This window comes from Stenella coeruleoalba (genome assembly GCF_951394435.1).
Source record: "Stenella coeruleoalba genome assembly, chromosome: 19".
Lineage (NCBI taxonomy): Eukaryota > Metazoa > Chordata > Mammalia > Artiodactyla > Delphinidae > Stenella > Stenella coeruleoalba.
Window position 1 is genome coordinate 53,760,433 of NC_137165.1, and position 13,381 is coordinate 53,773,813.

General features: G+C 57.2%; 1 protein-coding gene across 1 annotated transcript in view; it reads right to left on the reverse strand.

The window, feature by feature from the left end:
- The window catches only part of UNK (unk zinc finger), a 34,031-nt gene that overhangs the window by 3,812 nt on the left and 16,838 nt on the right, over positions 1-13,381 (reverse strand). The window contains exons 2-13 of the mRNA XM_079905843.1: positions 10,356-10,565; positions 9,153-9,329; positions 8,882-9,012; positions 8,174-8,309; positions 7,507-7,624; positions 6,433-6,517; positions 5,089-5,231; positions 4,478-4,678; positions 3,839-3,904; positions 3,201-3,375; positions 2,207-2,308; positions 1,851-2,039 (exon numbers count right to left, since the gene is read on the reverse strand). Coding sequence (XP_079761969.1) covers positions 1,851-2,039; positions 2,207-2,308; positions 3,201-3,375; positions 3,839-3,904; positions 4,478-4,678; positions 5,089-5,231; positions 6,433-6,517; positions 7,507-7,624; positions 8,174-8,309; positions 8,882-9,012; positions 9,153-9,329; positions 10,356-10,565 — 1,733 coding nt within the window. The remainder of the gene's footprint in view (positions 1-1,850; positions 2,040-2,206; positions 2,309-3,200; positions 3,376-3,838; positions 3,905-4,477; positions 4,679-5,088; positions 5,232-6,432; positions 6,518-7,506; positions 7,625-8,173; positions 8,310-8,881; positions 9,013-9,152; positions 9,330-10,355; positions 10,566-13,381) is intronic.

Sequence of the window (13,381 nt, forward strand, 5' to 3'; positions counted from 1 at the left end):
GCGAGCCCAACTTCACTTTCAGCCTAGAGAAAGGGGAGCCTTCTTGCACCCTGATGTGAGGCCCAGGAGGAGATTCAGGGAAAAAGACTTGGGTCAAGAGCCTCAGATGAAGGCAGAGCTGGAGCCGGAAGAGCACAGGGAGCCCTTGGTCCATCCCCCTTGTTTACAGTGAGGAAACGGACATGAAACATGGTGCCAGGAATCACAAAAACAGTTACATGGTAGAGCCAGGACACAGCCAGGGCGTCTGGCTCCAAAGGCCTACTCTTTGCAAACAGCTAAGCTGTGTGCTCATCCACCGGCCCCTTCACCCACTCATTCAGCAGATGTTTAACTAACACCACGTGCCCCTGCTCTGTGGCCCCCAGGACGGCCCCTGTCTTCTGAGGGAGACTCATATCCACCTCTGGCCTCATTCTGCCCACACATATCATTCTAATGACTTCTTTCTTGCTCCCTTTCCCACTAATCCAGCCAGGATGTTCTGGAACCAAATGGATTTAAGAGAGTCTGTCCTCCAAGCAACACAAGTGCACCTACATGACCAACGTCATCCTGTATGGAGATGTGAGGCTCTCAGCCCTGTCCTGGAGGCGAGAACTTGGGATCCCTGCTGAGGCAGCCCTGGCCAGGAGCAAGCTCCACCTGTGCTTCTCCTCCCGCCCGGGTGGCATTTCTGCTCGTGGAGAGGCGCCACTTCCTCGGGGAGCCCCACTCAGGTTAGGTCCCTCTATTATTCTGAATCGCAGCACCCAGCCTGTTGCCTCCACACAATAGTGCTGGTCTCTAAGTATGATGTAATGCCTGGGCGCCTCTGCCTCTCCCGAGAGACCGTGGCTCCACGCCAGCAGAGACTGCTGAGCTCACCTTGTATCCGTAACTATGTACAGAAGGAAGGAATGCGTGGCCAGTAATAGGGCTGCAGTCAAGATACCTCCAGAATACGGGCAAGCCGACAAACGTAACAGCAAGCACCTGAGCCGGCAGCATCGCCACCAGCGGTGAAGGTGCTGCACTCATCTTCAGAGACATGAGGGAAGGACCCAAAGCTGCTCAGAATGTCAAAGGGCAGCTCAGAGGCTCAGGCTCAGTGTGACCAGGATGGCCAGCACCCTCAGGGAGGGTGTTTCTGGTCTCCTTGAACAGCTGCTGGGGGAGGGGGAAGTAAGAGTAGCAGCTGCTGCTGAATGAGAGGCAGCAGGTTGGGCGTCTGCTGCTTTACGTCTGTTACTTCAGCAGACGTTCGCACTGGCCCCACGCACACACGCAGGTCTCCACCCACGCTTCTGGACCCTCTGCTCTGACGTGCCCTCCAGAGCCCCTGGTCCACACAGTTCTAACGCTGGGTTCAGCCAACAGCCTTTGGAGCTACAGCTGGGTCCGCTTGGTGCTTCTGCTGGACAGGGAGGCCGCCCCGCGCCACGGCCGAGCCTGTTCAGACCTCTCCCTTGGCCCCGAGGAGCTCTGGGTGACTAGGCAGAGCCGCCACACTGGCACGGAGAGCAGACCTAGACCCTGGCAACTCCGAGGCCACACTTCTCACTGTGCACTGGCCCGGGGCCTAGCACTTCACTCATGCTATTTCCTTTAAGCCTCACAACCGCCACACGAGGTGGGTGCTGCCATCATACCCATCTCACAGAGGAAACTAAGGCAGGAGGCGGAGCCACTTGTCCAGGTTCACACACCTCAGAGACTCATGGAACCGGGGCCTGACTTGCCTCCGTGCCCAGAGCCCCTACTCTAACCTCCACTCTGCACTGCCTCTAGCCGTGGACAAAACGGCCAAAGGCACTTTCCAAAAGCCCAGATTCCTGCCCCAGGCCTTAGAGAGCCATACCCCCTCTTACCCAAAGATCCATGTGATGCTGACGTCCCCAAAAATGTGTTTTCTGACTGGCTCAGGTGGCCCTGGGGCTGCTGCAGGAAATGCGAGGAGAGGCTGACAGGAGGGGACGGGGATGCTGAGTGGAAGGAAGCAGAGCTGCTCAAGGAGCCAGGGATGTTCACGGGTGCGGAGCTCTGCAGCAAACTGCCGCCTGCAAGAGAGGCCCAGGAGCGTGGCCGAGTGAGGGGCGTGGCCGAGTGAGGGCCGGGCAAGCCACGCGGGGCCACACTGAGCAGGGCGTGGCTCGTCTGCCCACCCCCGGGCCAGGCTGGACCCCAGGGGCCCTCCCAAGCCATCCTGCCCACCCATGCCCAGTACCGATTGTGATGCTGCTTGGGTGGGGCACCGTGCTGTTATCGAAAGTCTTCTCTAGGGCAGCTACCCCAAACTCGTTCAGGTCCAGGTCATCCAGGGCAGACTCTAGAGACAGAGTGACTGGAGTGTGAGCCTCCCAGCCTCCCGAGGGCCCACACAGTCCCGAGGTTCCAGGCCTCACCTCCTGGGCCCACCTGCCCTTTACTGCCTCTACTCCTGTCCCTGCCTCACCTTCGAGCTCAGTCCCACTGGAGCTGCGCCCGCTCAAGCCTCTGCTTGTGCCTGGGCTGCCCCTCTGCCAACACCGATCCCCTAGCCAAGTCCCGCTCAGATGGCTCTCCTTTCAGAAGCCTTCTTCGATACACCCGGGGGAAATGAGTTCTAATCCAGCTGACAGAGGTCTTGTCCCCTGACGTTACAGCTTGTATGTCTCACCCCTGAGCTCACTGAGGGCAGGCAGGTCTCTGGACCCTCAGTGGCTAGTGTACAGTAGTTGCCCAACAAATGTCCACTGCGCTCCGAGGAACTGGACTGGGAGGGCAGGAACAGCATGTCTTCATCTCTGTCACCCCAGTGCCTGCAGTAGGACCTAGCACAAAGTGGCACCCATAAATGACTGCTGGAAGAGAAGGGCAGTGGCTTCTGATGACCAGGAACTCTAAGGACAGCTGTGCAGGTTTTTCACAAGGATACCTAGCTGGGGTTGAATGACGTATGTCATGGAATGAGACTGCACAGACCCATGGGAAGAGGCATCTCTTTCTAATCTGCACAGAAGAGCAAACTGGAGGGCTAATTGGCTATAAAGGCTAGTCTTGGCCCTACACCTTGGGCTCATGTTCCATTTAGGTCAAAGGGCTCAGAATGCCCACCCTCTGACTCTCCCAAGACAGATGTCTAAAGTGACCAGTATGCTGGTTTGAGTCTCACTCCAGAGTCCTAGTATCTCCGACTCCAGACCTGCTCCTAGACTTAGCAACAGAAATGGCCCAATTACCTATGACCGACTCTACCGTGTCGCTGGTGGGGTAGAAGGGCAGAGCATTTGCATTCATGCCAGGAACACTGCTGGTGCCGGCGGGGCTAGGGGGAGTAGCTGCGAGGCTGGAGGTGATACTAGAAGAGATGCTTGAGGTCAGGGGGCTGCCCACAGGGAGGATGCCCAGCATATCCTGCAACGAGAGAGTGAAGAAGAGACATAGTGGGATGGCTGCCCACGGATGGGGGCTGGAGGCGGGGGCTGGCTAGGGCAGAAGGGAAGGGTGCATCCCAGCTCTCGCCTGGTTGCCCTCAACACCTTGTTGGGAGGCTGGAGTTGGACAGGTGTGGCTTGGAGGCTGCAGGGCCTACTCACCCCTAAAGTTCTGCAGTGGGGGAAGGGAGAAGCAAGTTCAGTGCAAGGACAGATGTTTAATATTTTTTTTAACTGGCTAATGAGTGCGTCCGGAGATGAGGGGCTCAAGGGCCTGACTCCCACCCTCTCTGAATTTGGGGCTGAGGCCCCGCCTTAATCCTGCCCTCAGTTTGTAGAGAAAGCAGTGCCCCGTGCTCCCCGAAGAAGCCTCCTGGGGTTCTGGGCCTGTCCTGTCCACAGCAGGTTCCAGAAGGGGAGAAAGGGGGCTGAGGGCTCTTTACCTGTTTGGGCTGAAGCAGAGGCTGTTCTTGACTCCTGGGCTCTAGTGAGTGGGGTTTTAACTTGGCCTGAGAGAAAAGTCAGGGAGCAGGAGATGAATGTGGTGCTAGGGAGGGACCCTGAGCCCATGAGTCCTCCTAAGCATCAACTTGCCATGGCTCACTGAGGGGGAAGGAGGCACCAGACACCTGTTGTACAGTCCCCCTTCACACACACGCACCCTCCTTCCCTACCCTGGGAACCCGGGGAGCTGCTCCTCTCCTCCCTGTGACTCCAAGTCACAGATAAGCCAGTTCCACACCCCTTGTCCTGCTCCCCAAGGCCCTGCTGCCCCATCAAGGCAGCACAGGGCAGGGCAAAGTCCGGACGTGGGGTCAGAAGACGGAATAGTAACCCTTTCCCCTCTATTAACTGGCTCTGACACTGGGTGAGGTGCTCAGCCGCTAACCTGCCTGTCTTCATCTGTAAAATGGGATGGCCTCACCCGCTCTGCTCAGTCTTGAAGAGGCTGGGAACAGGGGCTTCCTATCTCCCAGCCACATTCCCCATAGCTGGGCCAGGACAACCCTCGAGGTCTTCTCTTGCCGCATGCAGAAGGTTAGCCCATGCTAACCTCACTGGGCTGCCCCCTCATCTCTTACCTGGCATTTCAAAGTTTTCAGGTACTCAGCTCCCACCTGGTCTTCCCTCTCGAAGCCAGGAGCCTTCTTATAACTGCCAGGGGCGAGGCCGGACTCCCCAGGGAAGACAATGCCTTCCAGATTCGGGGGCTTCCTGATGGAGCCCGGTGGGGAGCCACAGAGGTTAGATGGGCTGCCGAGGCTGCTGTTTCTACAGAGGAGCTGCAGAGAAGGCAGAGAGTAGGCTGGTGGGCAAAATGCAGGCTGCGGCACGGCCCATTCTCCGTCCCTGCGTGGGAGGGAGACCCTTCATCAAGGGGCTCAGTTCCTTTTTAACTGGCCAGGGGGCAGCAACCACCACCCAGGACCCAGAACCCCATGTGGAAGCTGTGTGTTGGGGGGCAGACAGGCTTTGTCCCTTCTACTACCTGTGATCAGCCCTACCCAGGCTGATCGCAGGTCTCTGGGGACACCACTCCAGCCACTATCAGCTTTTGACAGAGAGAAGAACCCTGGGGCAGAAAGGGCAGCACCCTTGGGCAGAGGCCTCCTCCCCAAGCACAGGGCACGAGAGGCAGGCGTTGGCTCTGGGCAGGCATGGTACCCACCCCACCCCCTGGACAGGCACGTACAGCGCTGAGGTCAGGGGCATGCGGGCTGGAAGGGCTCACGGGCACCGAGTCTCCGGCAGCAGACGGCATGTACAAGACGGGACCTGGCTGGGTGGGGCTGGACACAGCTGAGGAAGGCTGCAGGTCGTCACTGAGGGGTGGCTCTGCAAGAGACAGGGGCAGGGTGTCAGCAGGCTCCTGAGCCAGCTCTGTCCCTCCAAAAATGCATCTGGGTCTCTTTTAAAGGAGCGCATGCATCGCCCTATGTATAAAGGGAAGGCTTCTGTTTCTATTAATATCACGTGCTGTGCACTTACTATGTGCCAGGCAATTTGTATTAATCGTAAATCTTCACAATGACTGGAAGACAGAAGTGATACCATGGTCTCCATTTTACAGATAAGGAAACTGAGGCTCAGAGAGGTAAGGTATATCTCCCAAGGGGGCTGAGCTAGGAAACAGAAGAGCTGGGATTTGAACCCCAATCCACACGCCTCCAAAGCTTGGGCCATTCATTGCTTCTCTGTGCTGCCTTGGCTGGGCCCACCTCTGAGCCACATGTGTGCTTCCCCCACCCTGGGGCCTCAGTTTATTTTTCACTCTAATCCCAGAGATAAGGCCTAAGGCTAGAAAGAGGTTAAGGACAAACAGAGTGGCCTGGGGTAGACACAGGTTGTAACTCAAACCCGTCTCTGAGACTGGCGGTGGTGGTCTGGAGCAGCACCGAACGGTACCGCAGCCCAGGACCACATGCAGCTGCTGAGCACCCGGAATGTGCCTAGTCTGGACTGGAATGTGCTGCAGCTATTCAAGTACACGCCAGCTTTCAAAGACTTGGTTTGAAAACAAAAAGGGAAAATATCTTGATTTTATGTTGACTGTATTTTAAATGATATTATTTTATGTTGGGTTAAATAAAAATATATTATTAAAAATTGACCTATTTCTTTTTCTTCTTTTTAGATGTGGTTACTAAAATATCTAAAATGACATAAGGGGGGTTGCATTAAATTTTGATTGGACAGCTCTGCTCTCAGCAGGGCAGAGTGCTGTGTTCAGTTAGTGATGTCTGCCATGGGTGGGGCACGGGGTGGCTGCTGGGATTTGCCTAGTTGGCTCGGGGAGGGTGCCTCACCCTGCCTGGGCCTGTGAGTGTGCAACCAGGGGCACAGTCCCTGCTGTCTCACGGCCTTGGAAGCTCCAGGGTTTTGAGACCAGTTCCAGAGAGGTGGGGCGGGGGGGTGGGGGAATGGAACTTCCAGGGGGGACAGGGGCCCACTGCTGGCTAACACTGAACTTAGGGGGAGGGGGGACGGAAGGGGAGGGTGGAGAGGGCACTGCCCCAGGGCAATGGGAACAGCATACGGTCTACGTGGGCGAAGGCGCAGAAGGGTCCTCGGGGACAGCTGCCCGACTGCTGCATGTCGTTGCACTTGGTAGATTTATAGATCTGGAGGGCAGAGCAGAACAGAGGTGGGTCAGGCTTGGGCAGAGAGAGAAAGGCAGCCAGGGGTGCCTTCAGCATGGCTGGGTTAGCTTAGAAATCTCTCCTTTCTCCTCCCCACCCGATGCCGCTTCCTTAAGTCTCTCCCTGCCAACTGCTTACTCAAGCCAGAGTGAGCAGACACTGCCGCCCGCATGCCAGGGACCACCCCCCTCCTGTGGTCACAGGCCCAACCAGCCCTGACCCAGCTCTCACAACGGGATCTTCTCCATGCTACTCTCAACTCATGATCTTGGCCAGGGCTGTGACCTTCCAATGTAACTCTGGGCATTAAGGGAGCCAAGTTCACAGGCAACACCCATCCACCCTGGAGCACTCTGGGTTGGGATCTACGCTGGGCCTAACTTTCTACCCTGCTGTCTGTAGCCCACATCACGTAGTTTCCGTCCGTGTGTCTATCTCAGGGTGTCCTGACCTCCATGGAACCAAGGGAAGGGACAGCACATGCCTCTACATACCGTACGTGAGACTGTGGCAGTGACGGAGCCCAGGCCACACCGCGGGGCTAGGGGCTGCACCAGCGAAGCTGCTGCTACCCTAGGCCCTCATATGGCACAGGACAACGGTAAGGGGATTTCTTATTTTTTAAATCTTGATGCTACGTTAAGTACCACAAGTGGTGCAAAGCCCAGAACGGCCAAGTCACCATGCCCAGTGCGTGCTCTCCCTATCAGGGGGGCTCAGGGAAACAAAACCGGGGGCCAAGGGCTGCTCGGTGAGTGTGGAAAGCTGCCGAATCAGGGTGTGGGGCTCCTTTACGTACTGCCCGGGGGGGAGCCTGCGGCTACAGATCCCTCCCAGGATGGTGTCAGGATGGATTCTGCCAGCATCGGCCCGGACCCTCCTTTCCTTCCTCCTTGCTTTCCGAAGAGGATATGTTAAGCTACCCCCAACCCTCGAAGGGCCGCAGCTCGGGCGCCAGCTCCAAGGCCCACCTCTGGGTGGAACTGCTGCTCCGTGCGGGTGTGGCAGTACTGGCAGGAGTCTCCGTTCTCACACTTGCCAGGGTCACCCCACTCATCCCCGTGTTTTACGTTCGGACATGGAGATGACCTGGTTAAATAAGAGGGTGGGGTCAGATGGACGCAGAGCGGATCTGGGGGAGCCAATGAGATCGCTGCTGTTCAGGGCCCCTCTCTGGTCTCCCGGCTTTGCACAGCCAGGCTCAGAAGTAGGAAACATCAGCGGCAGAGTGAGGGCCTTACTGGGGCCAGAAGCCTGGCTTTGCTTCTCTGGCCCAACCTGGCTGCATCACCAAGAAGGACACTGTTTTGCTCGCTTTAGCCAAGTCCTCCCCCCGAGCACTGTGCAGCCCAAGGAGAGCCAGGCTACAACCACACCACAGCTGGGCCCTGGCAAACGCCCCTCAGGATCCGAACTAGAGGGGCTTCTAACCCAAAATCCTCATTTCATGCCAAAGGAGGATCCAGGAAGGCCCCCTATCGTTCAGCTATCCTGACCATTCTCTCCCCTCGTACCTGGGTGCTGTGATTCTGTGATCCCCAGGGCTGGCCTCCCTGAGAGCACAGTGCAAGCAGCCCCTGCGGTGATCCCTTCCCTGCCACCCTCCCTCCCACGGCTGGCCTGCTTGGGCCAAAGGACCTGTATTTGTGTTTCCGGGGACTCCGCCGCCGGTCCTTGCTGTTGTGGTAGTAGGGACAGGCATAACCCTGGCGGCACAGCCGTGGGGGCTTCTTGCACGGCTCCGTCTTATAGTTCCCCAGCACATAAGCGGTCTCTGCACAGGGGGCCAGAGGCAGGGGTCAGGTGGATGAGGCAGGGGCGGGGCGCGGGGAGGGGAAGGAGAAGCCACTAGGAAGGAGTCTAGGAGCCGAGGCTTTTGTGAGAGGTATGAGCAGGGCCACCTCCTCGTGGGCCAATGCCAAGACTGAGACCCGGGAGAGAGGTAAGGAGGATGCCGCCGTCCCTCACTGGAGATACTCACAGCTCACAGAGTTAAAAGGGCATCCGCAGGAGGGTTGAGAATACACCTATGTGTACTCATATACGTGTACGACTGTGTATGTGTGAAAGCCTCCTGACGGAATTTAGGGAGCACCTGGGGTGACGGGAGCAGGGCAAGGTGTGTCTGGGGAGACTCCCCCAGAAGTGCCACCGGATGCCAGGGCTGCAGTTGGCGGGATGTGAGGTGGGATGAGGGGGCAAGTGCCTCCCAGCAGAGGCGGTGGCTTGGGCTGGAGAAGGCAACAGGTGGTGGTGAGCCATGTCCTCAGAGCAGCCATGGGGAGGAGGGGGGGAGGACAGACAGCTGGTGGGAGGGGGCATGGCCATTTGTGTGGCCACCTTTACCTTGCCACCGAGGCTCCTCACTGAGGATTTTTTCTATCATGGCGTGGCTTGCGGCCCCAGCCGACTGGCCCTCTATGCTGCCCTCTACTGTGGTCTGGCCGTTCTGCAAGGCCTCCATTGCCTGGAGCTCCCTGGGAAGAGAGGAGAGGACAGAGAGAGCGGGGAGAGGGCATGAGGAGGAAGGAACCAGAGTGCCAGCCCTGCACTCTGTCGGTGGTACTCACCGCGTCTGCAGCCAGGCCCCCACCCCGGCCCTCAGCCATCAGCCCACCTGATGTCGTAGACAGGGGAGCGGAGGTCATGGGGCCCATGAGCAAAAGCGCAGTGCAGGCCGTTTTTGGTGCAGTTGCCTTTTGAGTCTGTCTCGTGGATGCAGATTCCAGTCTTATAGTAGCGCAGGTGGTACCTGCGCTCAGTGTCCCCTGTGGTCCTGTGCAGGAATGGGCACCTGAAACACAGCAGCAGGGGTGGGGGTCACTCACCTTCGCCCCCTGCAGCCTGGGCTACCAGCCGTGCCCTTCCCTGCCCGTTGAAGGCTTTCTCATGACCCAGTGGGTGTACTGATGGTGGGTCAAAGAGGCAAGCAAGTGACGAGTCCTGCTGAGGTAACAGAGCCACCCTCCCACTGCCAGTGGGTGCTGTAGCCCAAAGTGGGCCCTGAAAGGCCTGGCATTCCCACTTCAGCTTCCCAAAGACTACTCAGCCAGTGCCCTGGGCTGTCCTGAAGAGAAGCTCCAGAGGGGGGCACTCTTGGGAGAACAAACACTGCCTAGGTCAGGGGTCTTCAGAGAAGCAAACGCCCTCGGGCCCTGGGTGCTTCATGAAGCTGGGGGGAGGGGTGAGCAAGCCTTTGACCCCTGGGAGAAATGGAAGAGCTGGGTCGGGTGGTTCAGTGAGGTGCACCCACAGAACACCCCGCAGTGCCTCCGTCACCACCTCCGCACGGCTGAGACACTCGTTAGGCAGGGTCAGTAAGTGCTCCCTCAGTGACGTTCCCAGGTTTGCCACCTCATGTTTGTCATGTGTTATGCCCTATCTCTTCACAGAGCTTTGTGGCAAGATATTTAGGGTCAGCAAAAAGGGAACTAGAGAGGCTGTATGTCACTAAACAGCCAGCCTTGGTGGGAACTGCATGGGATGGAGTGGGCAGTACGGGCTGGGGAGAGGGTCCTTGTGACCTGCAAGGGACCAGGCAAGAAGGCCCAGGAAGCCACTTTGGTTCAGATGTGGCCCTTAGGCTTAGCAGAAGAAAGGCCTGTGTAGGGCTTCCCAAAAGTAGGGAAAGGAGAAAGGGTCTCCCCCAGATGGCGGCGGGGTCTGAACCCAGGTCCAAACCATAGGACGGTGGGCCAGGCTGCAGCAGGTCCCCAAAGGCAGGCTCTGGCTGGCTTCTTGGACTCTGACTGGACTATTGTGAGGGCATCTGATCCAGGAGGCAGGGGGCTCCTCTGAGGGCAGGCTGGGCAGCACTCACTCGTCGCCCTCCGGGCAGAGGCCTGTGGCCTCGTCGTACTTGGTGCAGTAGACGTCGGGGCTGTAGTTGAAGGTGCCGTCCCGACGGCGGATGGACCGGCGGCGTCGCTGGTTCACGAAATGCCAGTGGAAGCAGGTGTAGGGCCGATGCTGAGTACATTTGTGTTGCACAAAGAGCGGGCACTGCTCAGTGCGGAATTCCTTCAGGTACCTGCAGGGAGAGCCCCGAGTAGGGTGGACCAGGAGCGGAGAGGTAAGTCCCTTGTTTCCCAGCACGAAGTTGGCCACCAAGTCCCCCAAGGGCCCTACTCTGGGGGGGCTAGTTCAACTGAGACACCAGAAAAGACCCAGAGCTAAGGCAGGCCCTCAGTATCAGGATCCTTCCTAATACGCAGGTCCCCAGCCAGCCTGAAGGGCAGAAACCATAGACCACAAGGGCCCTCAGTGGTCAGCTGCCTCTGCCACGGTGACCAGAGGAGCGCTTCGTCAGTGGCTTGCTCTCTGAGCGCTCCCCGAGGTTTCCCAGGCCAAACCACTGATCACAGGGAAAAGGCTGCACACCAGAGCTCGAGGAGCCTCTCCTAAACTTCCTGCAAGGGTCTCTGCTGCCCAATCTGCCTGCCAATTCCTGGAGGCCTCACTTGTCTCAGGAGCAGGGCTGGGGCACAAGGCCAAGGGCCAGGACGGCTGCTGCTCTAGAGCTGAGAGCCCAGGTCACAAGGTGTCCTTCCGGACCACTGACACAGGTCATCACTGTCCTGTCCGCTGACCTCCTTCCAGAGACACTTCCTAGCATTACCCAAGTCTGTTTGTGAAGCTCATGTTGGAAGCATCTGAAGAGACTCCCTCTCAGCCTTGCCTCCCACAACAGTCTTGCAAATGAGTACCTGCAGCAGCTGAGGTATTCTATTTCTGTCCTAACCTGGGGTTGGGGGCTCTGTCTGTCTCCCAGCCTCCTCCCAACCTACATCTCTCTCCTTTACTCTGCATCTAAAAACCAAGACAGGGCTTCCCTTGGTGGCGCAGTGGTTGGGAGTCCCCCTGCCAATGCAGGGGACGCGGGTTCGTGCCCCGGTCCGGGAAGATCCCACATGCCGCGGAGCGGCTGGGCCCGTGAGCCATGGCCGCTGAGCCTGCGCGTCCGGAGCCTGTGCTCCGCAATGGGAGGGGCCACAACAGTGAGAGGCCCGCGTACCGCAAAAAAAAACAACAAACAAGACGACCCAAAGCTCCTCCCCCCACACCACCCAGTGGAGGGCCTGACCCACTTACCCCCTTACAGAACCAAACCACCTATCCGTGTTTTCATTCACTTTGTGTCCAGGTGGAGGGATTCTTAGATTTACCGCCACTGCCCCCCCACCCCCCGACACACACACACAGACACACGGTGGGCACAAGCAGGCAGCCCAGTTCTCTATATTCATTCCTTCAAGCCCTAGCAATGAAGGCAACAAATGGCTTGATAGAAGGCATTTGATGCCAGTGAGGAGGATGGTTCTAGAAGGCACAGAAGGTTGTGTGCAGAAGGGAGGGTGGAGAGAGCAGCCACCTGGCGCTGGAATGCCTGGGAAACAGGCGAGAGGGTCCAGCCCATGTCTTTGGCTCATGCCAGGATATGCAGGGCCTTATCAGTCTGGGCATGTGGAAGGTGTGGGCACAGGTAGGTCCAGGGCTGAGACTTTCCAGACAGGTTTTCTTTAACGCTAACGAGAGTGCTGTAAAATCCTCCCAGACAAGGGGAATTGCCTGGCAGTCCAGTGGTTAGGACTCTGTGCTTTCAGTGCCAAGGGCCCGGGTTCAATCCCTGGTCGGGGAAACTAAGATCCCACAAGCCATGTGGCGTGGCCAAAAAACCCCAAATCCTCCCAGCCCTGAAGTGCGGAGAAGTGTCCAGGCGTGTGTACTGGGCAGGGGGAAGCTGGAGCTGGGTGCTCCCTAAAGAACACAGATGGGGGTTTAAGGGGCAGTGAAGCTCCCAAACAGCATCCTATTCGTTCAGCACCTATTTACTGAGCACCTACTAGGTGCAGGCATGGTGGTGAGCGCTGAGGACACTGACGCAGCAGGTCCTTATCCTTAGGAAGCCCATATTTTCATGGGAGACACACCAGTAACAGGTGGAATCAATCAACTGTGGAAAAGGTTATGAGGAAGGTTTGCAGAGGGCTCTTTGGGAACCCAGAGGAAGGATCCTTGACCCAGGCTGGCACAGAGGAAGGGGAAAGGGAAGGAGAGGTACCTGTGGGTGAAGAATGTGGGAAGGGTGTTTTAGGCAAAGGGAACGGTACGAGCTTAGCAACAGTATGCCTAAGTCAAAGAGCTCCAAGCGCCTTTGTGGAATGTGAGTGGGGTAGAACTGAAAAGGGAAATGAGGATGAGGTGAGGTGTGGGAGGAGCCACATTTCAGGGATATCATCTCCAGGCTGCAGATATATTCTGAGACACTGGGTTGAAACCTGGAAGGCTCCGTAGAGCCTCTCACAGCCCCTCTGACGTTGGAACGTAAGGTCTTCCTGTCTCCCTCTCCGTCTGGTTATAGACAGAAATCTGCCCTGCGTGCTGTACACAGGCACAGCATGTGGCAGCATCAAACCCTGGCGCTGAGTTGGGACACCAACCCCCAAACTGCCAGACTGATCTCTCCTGCGCAGCACATACGCTACCTGACTCCTGACCCACAGGAGACTAATTCAGGAGGTAACAGGTAGGAAATGGGAGCGGATGAAGCTGATCCCAGGGCCAGGGAAGAATGAGAAGTATTGACAGTTAGGACTGACAGACTAAATACAGGACATCCAGTTAAACTGGAATATCAGATAAATCAAATATTTTGTGGGACATGCTTATACTAAAAAATTATCCATTATCTGAAATTTCAATCTAACTGGCATCCTCTTTTTTTTTTTAAAGCACAGCTTGGGTTTCTTCTTTTATTTATTTGGCTGCGCTGGGTCCTAGTTGCAGCACACGGGATCTTCATTGCCACGTGCAGGATCTTTAGTTGAGGCATGCGTGTGGGATCTA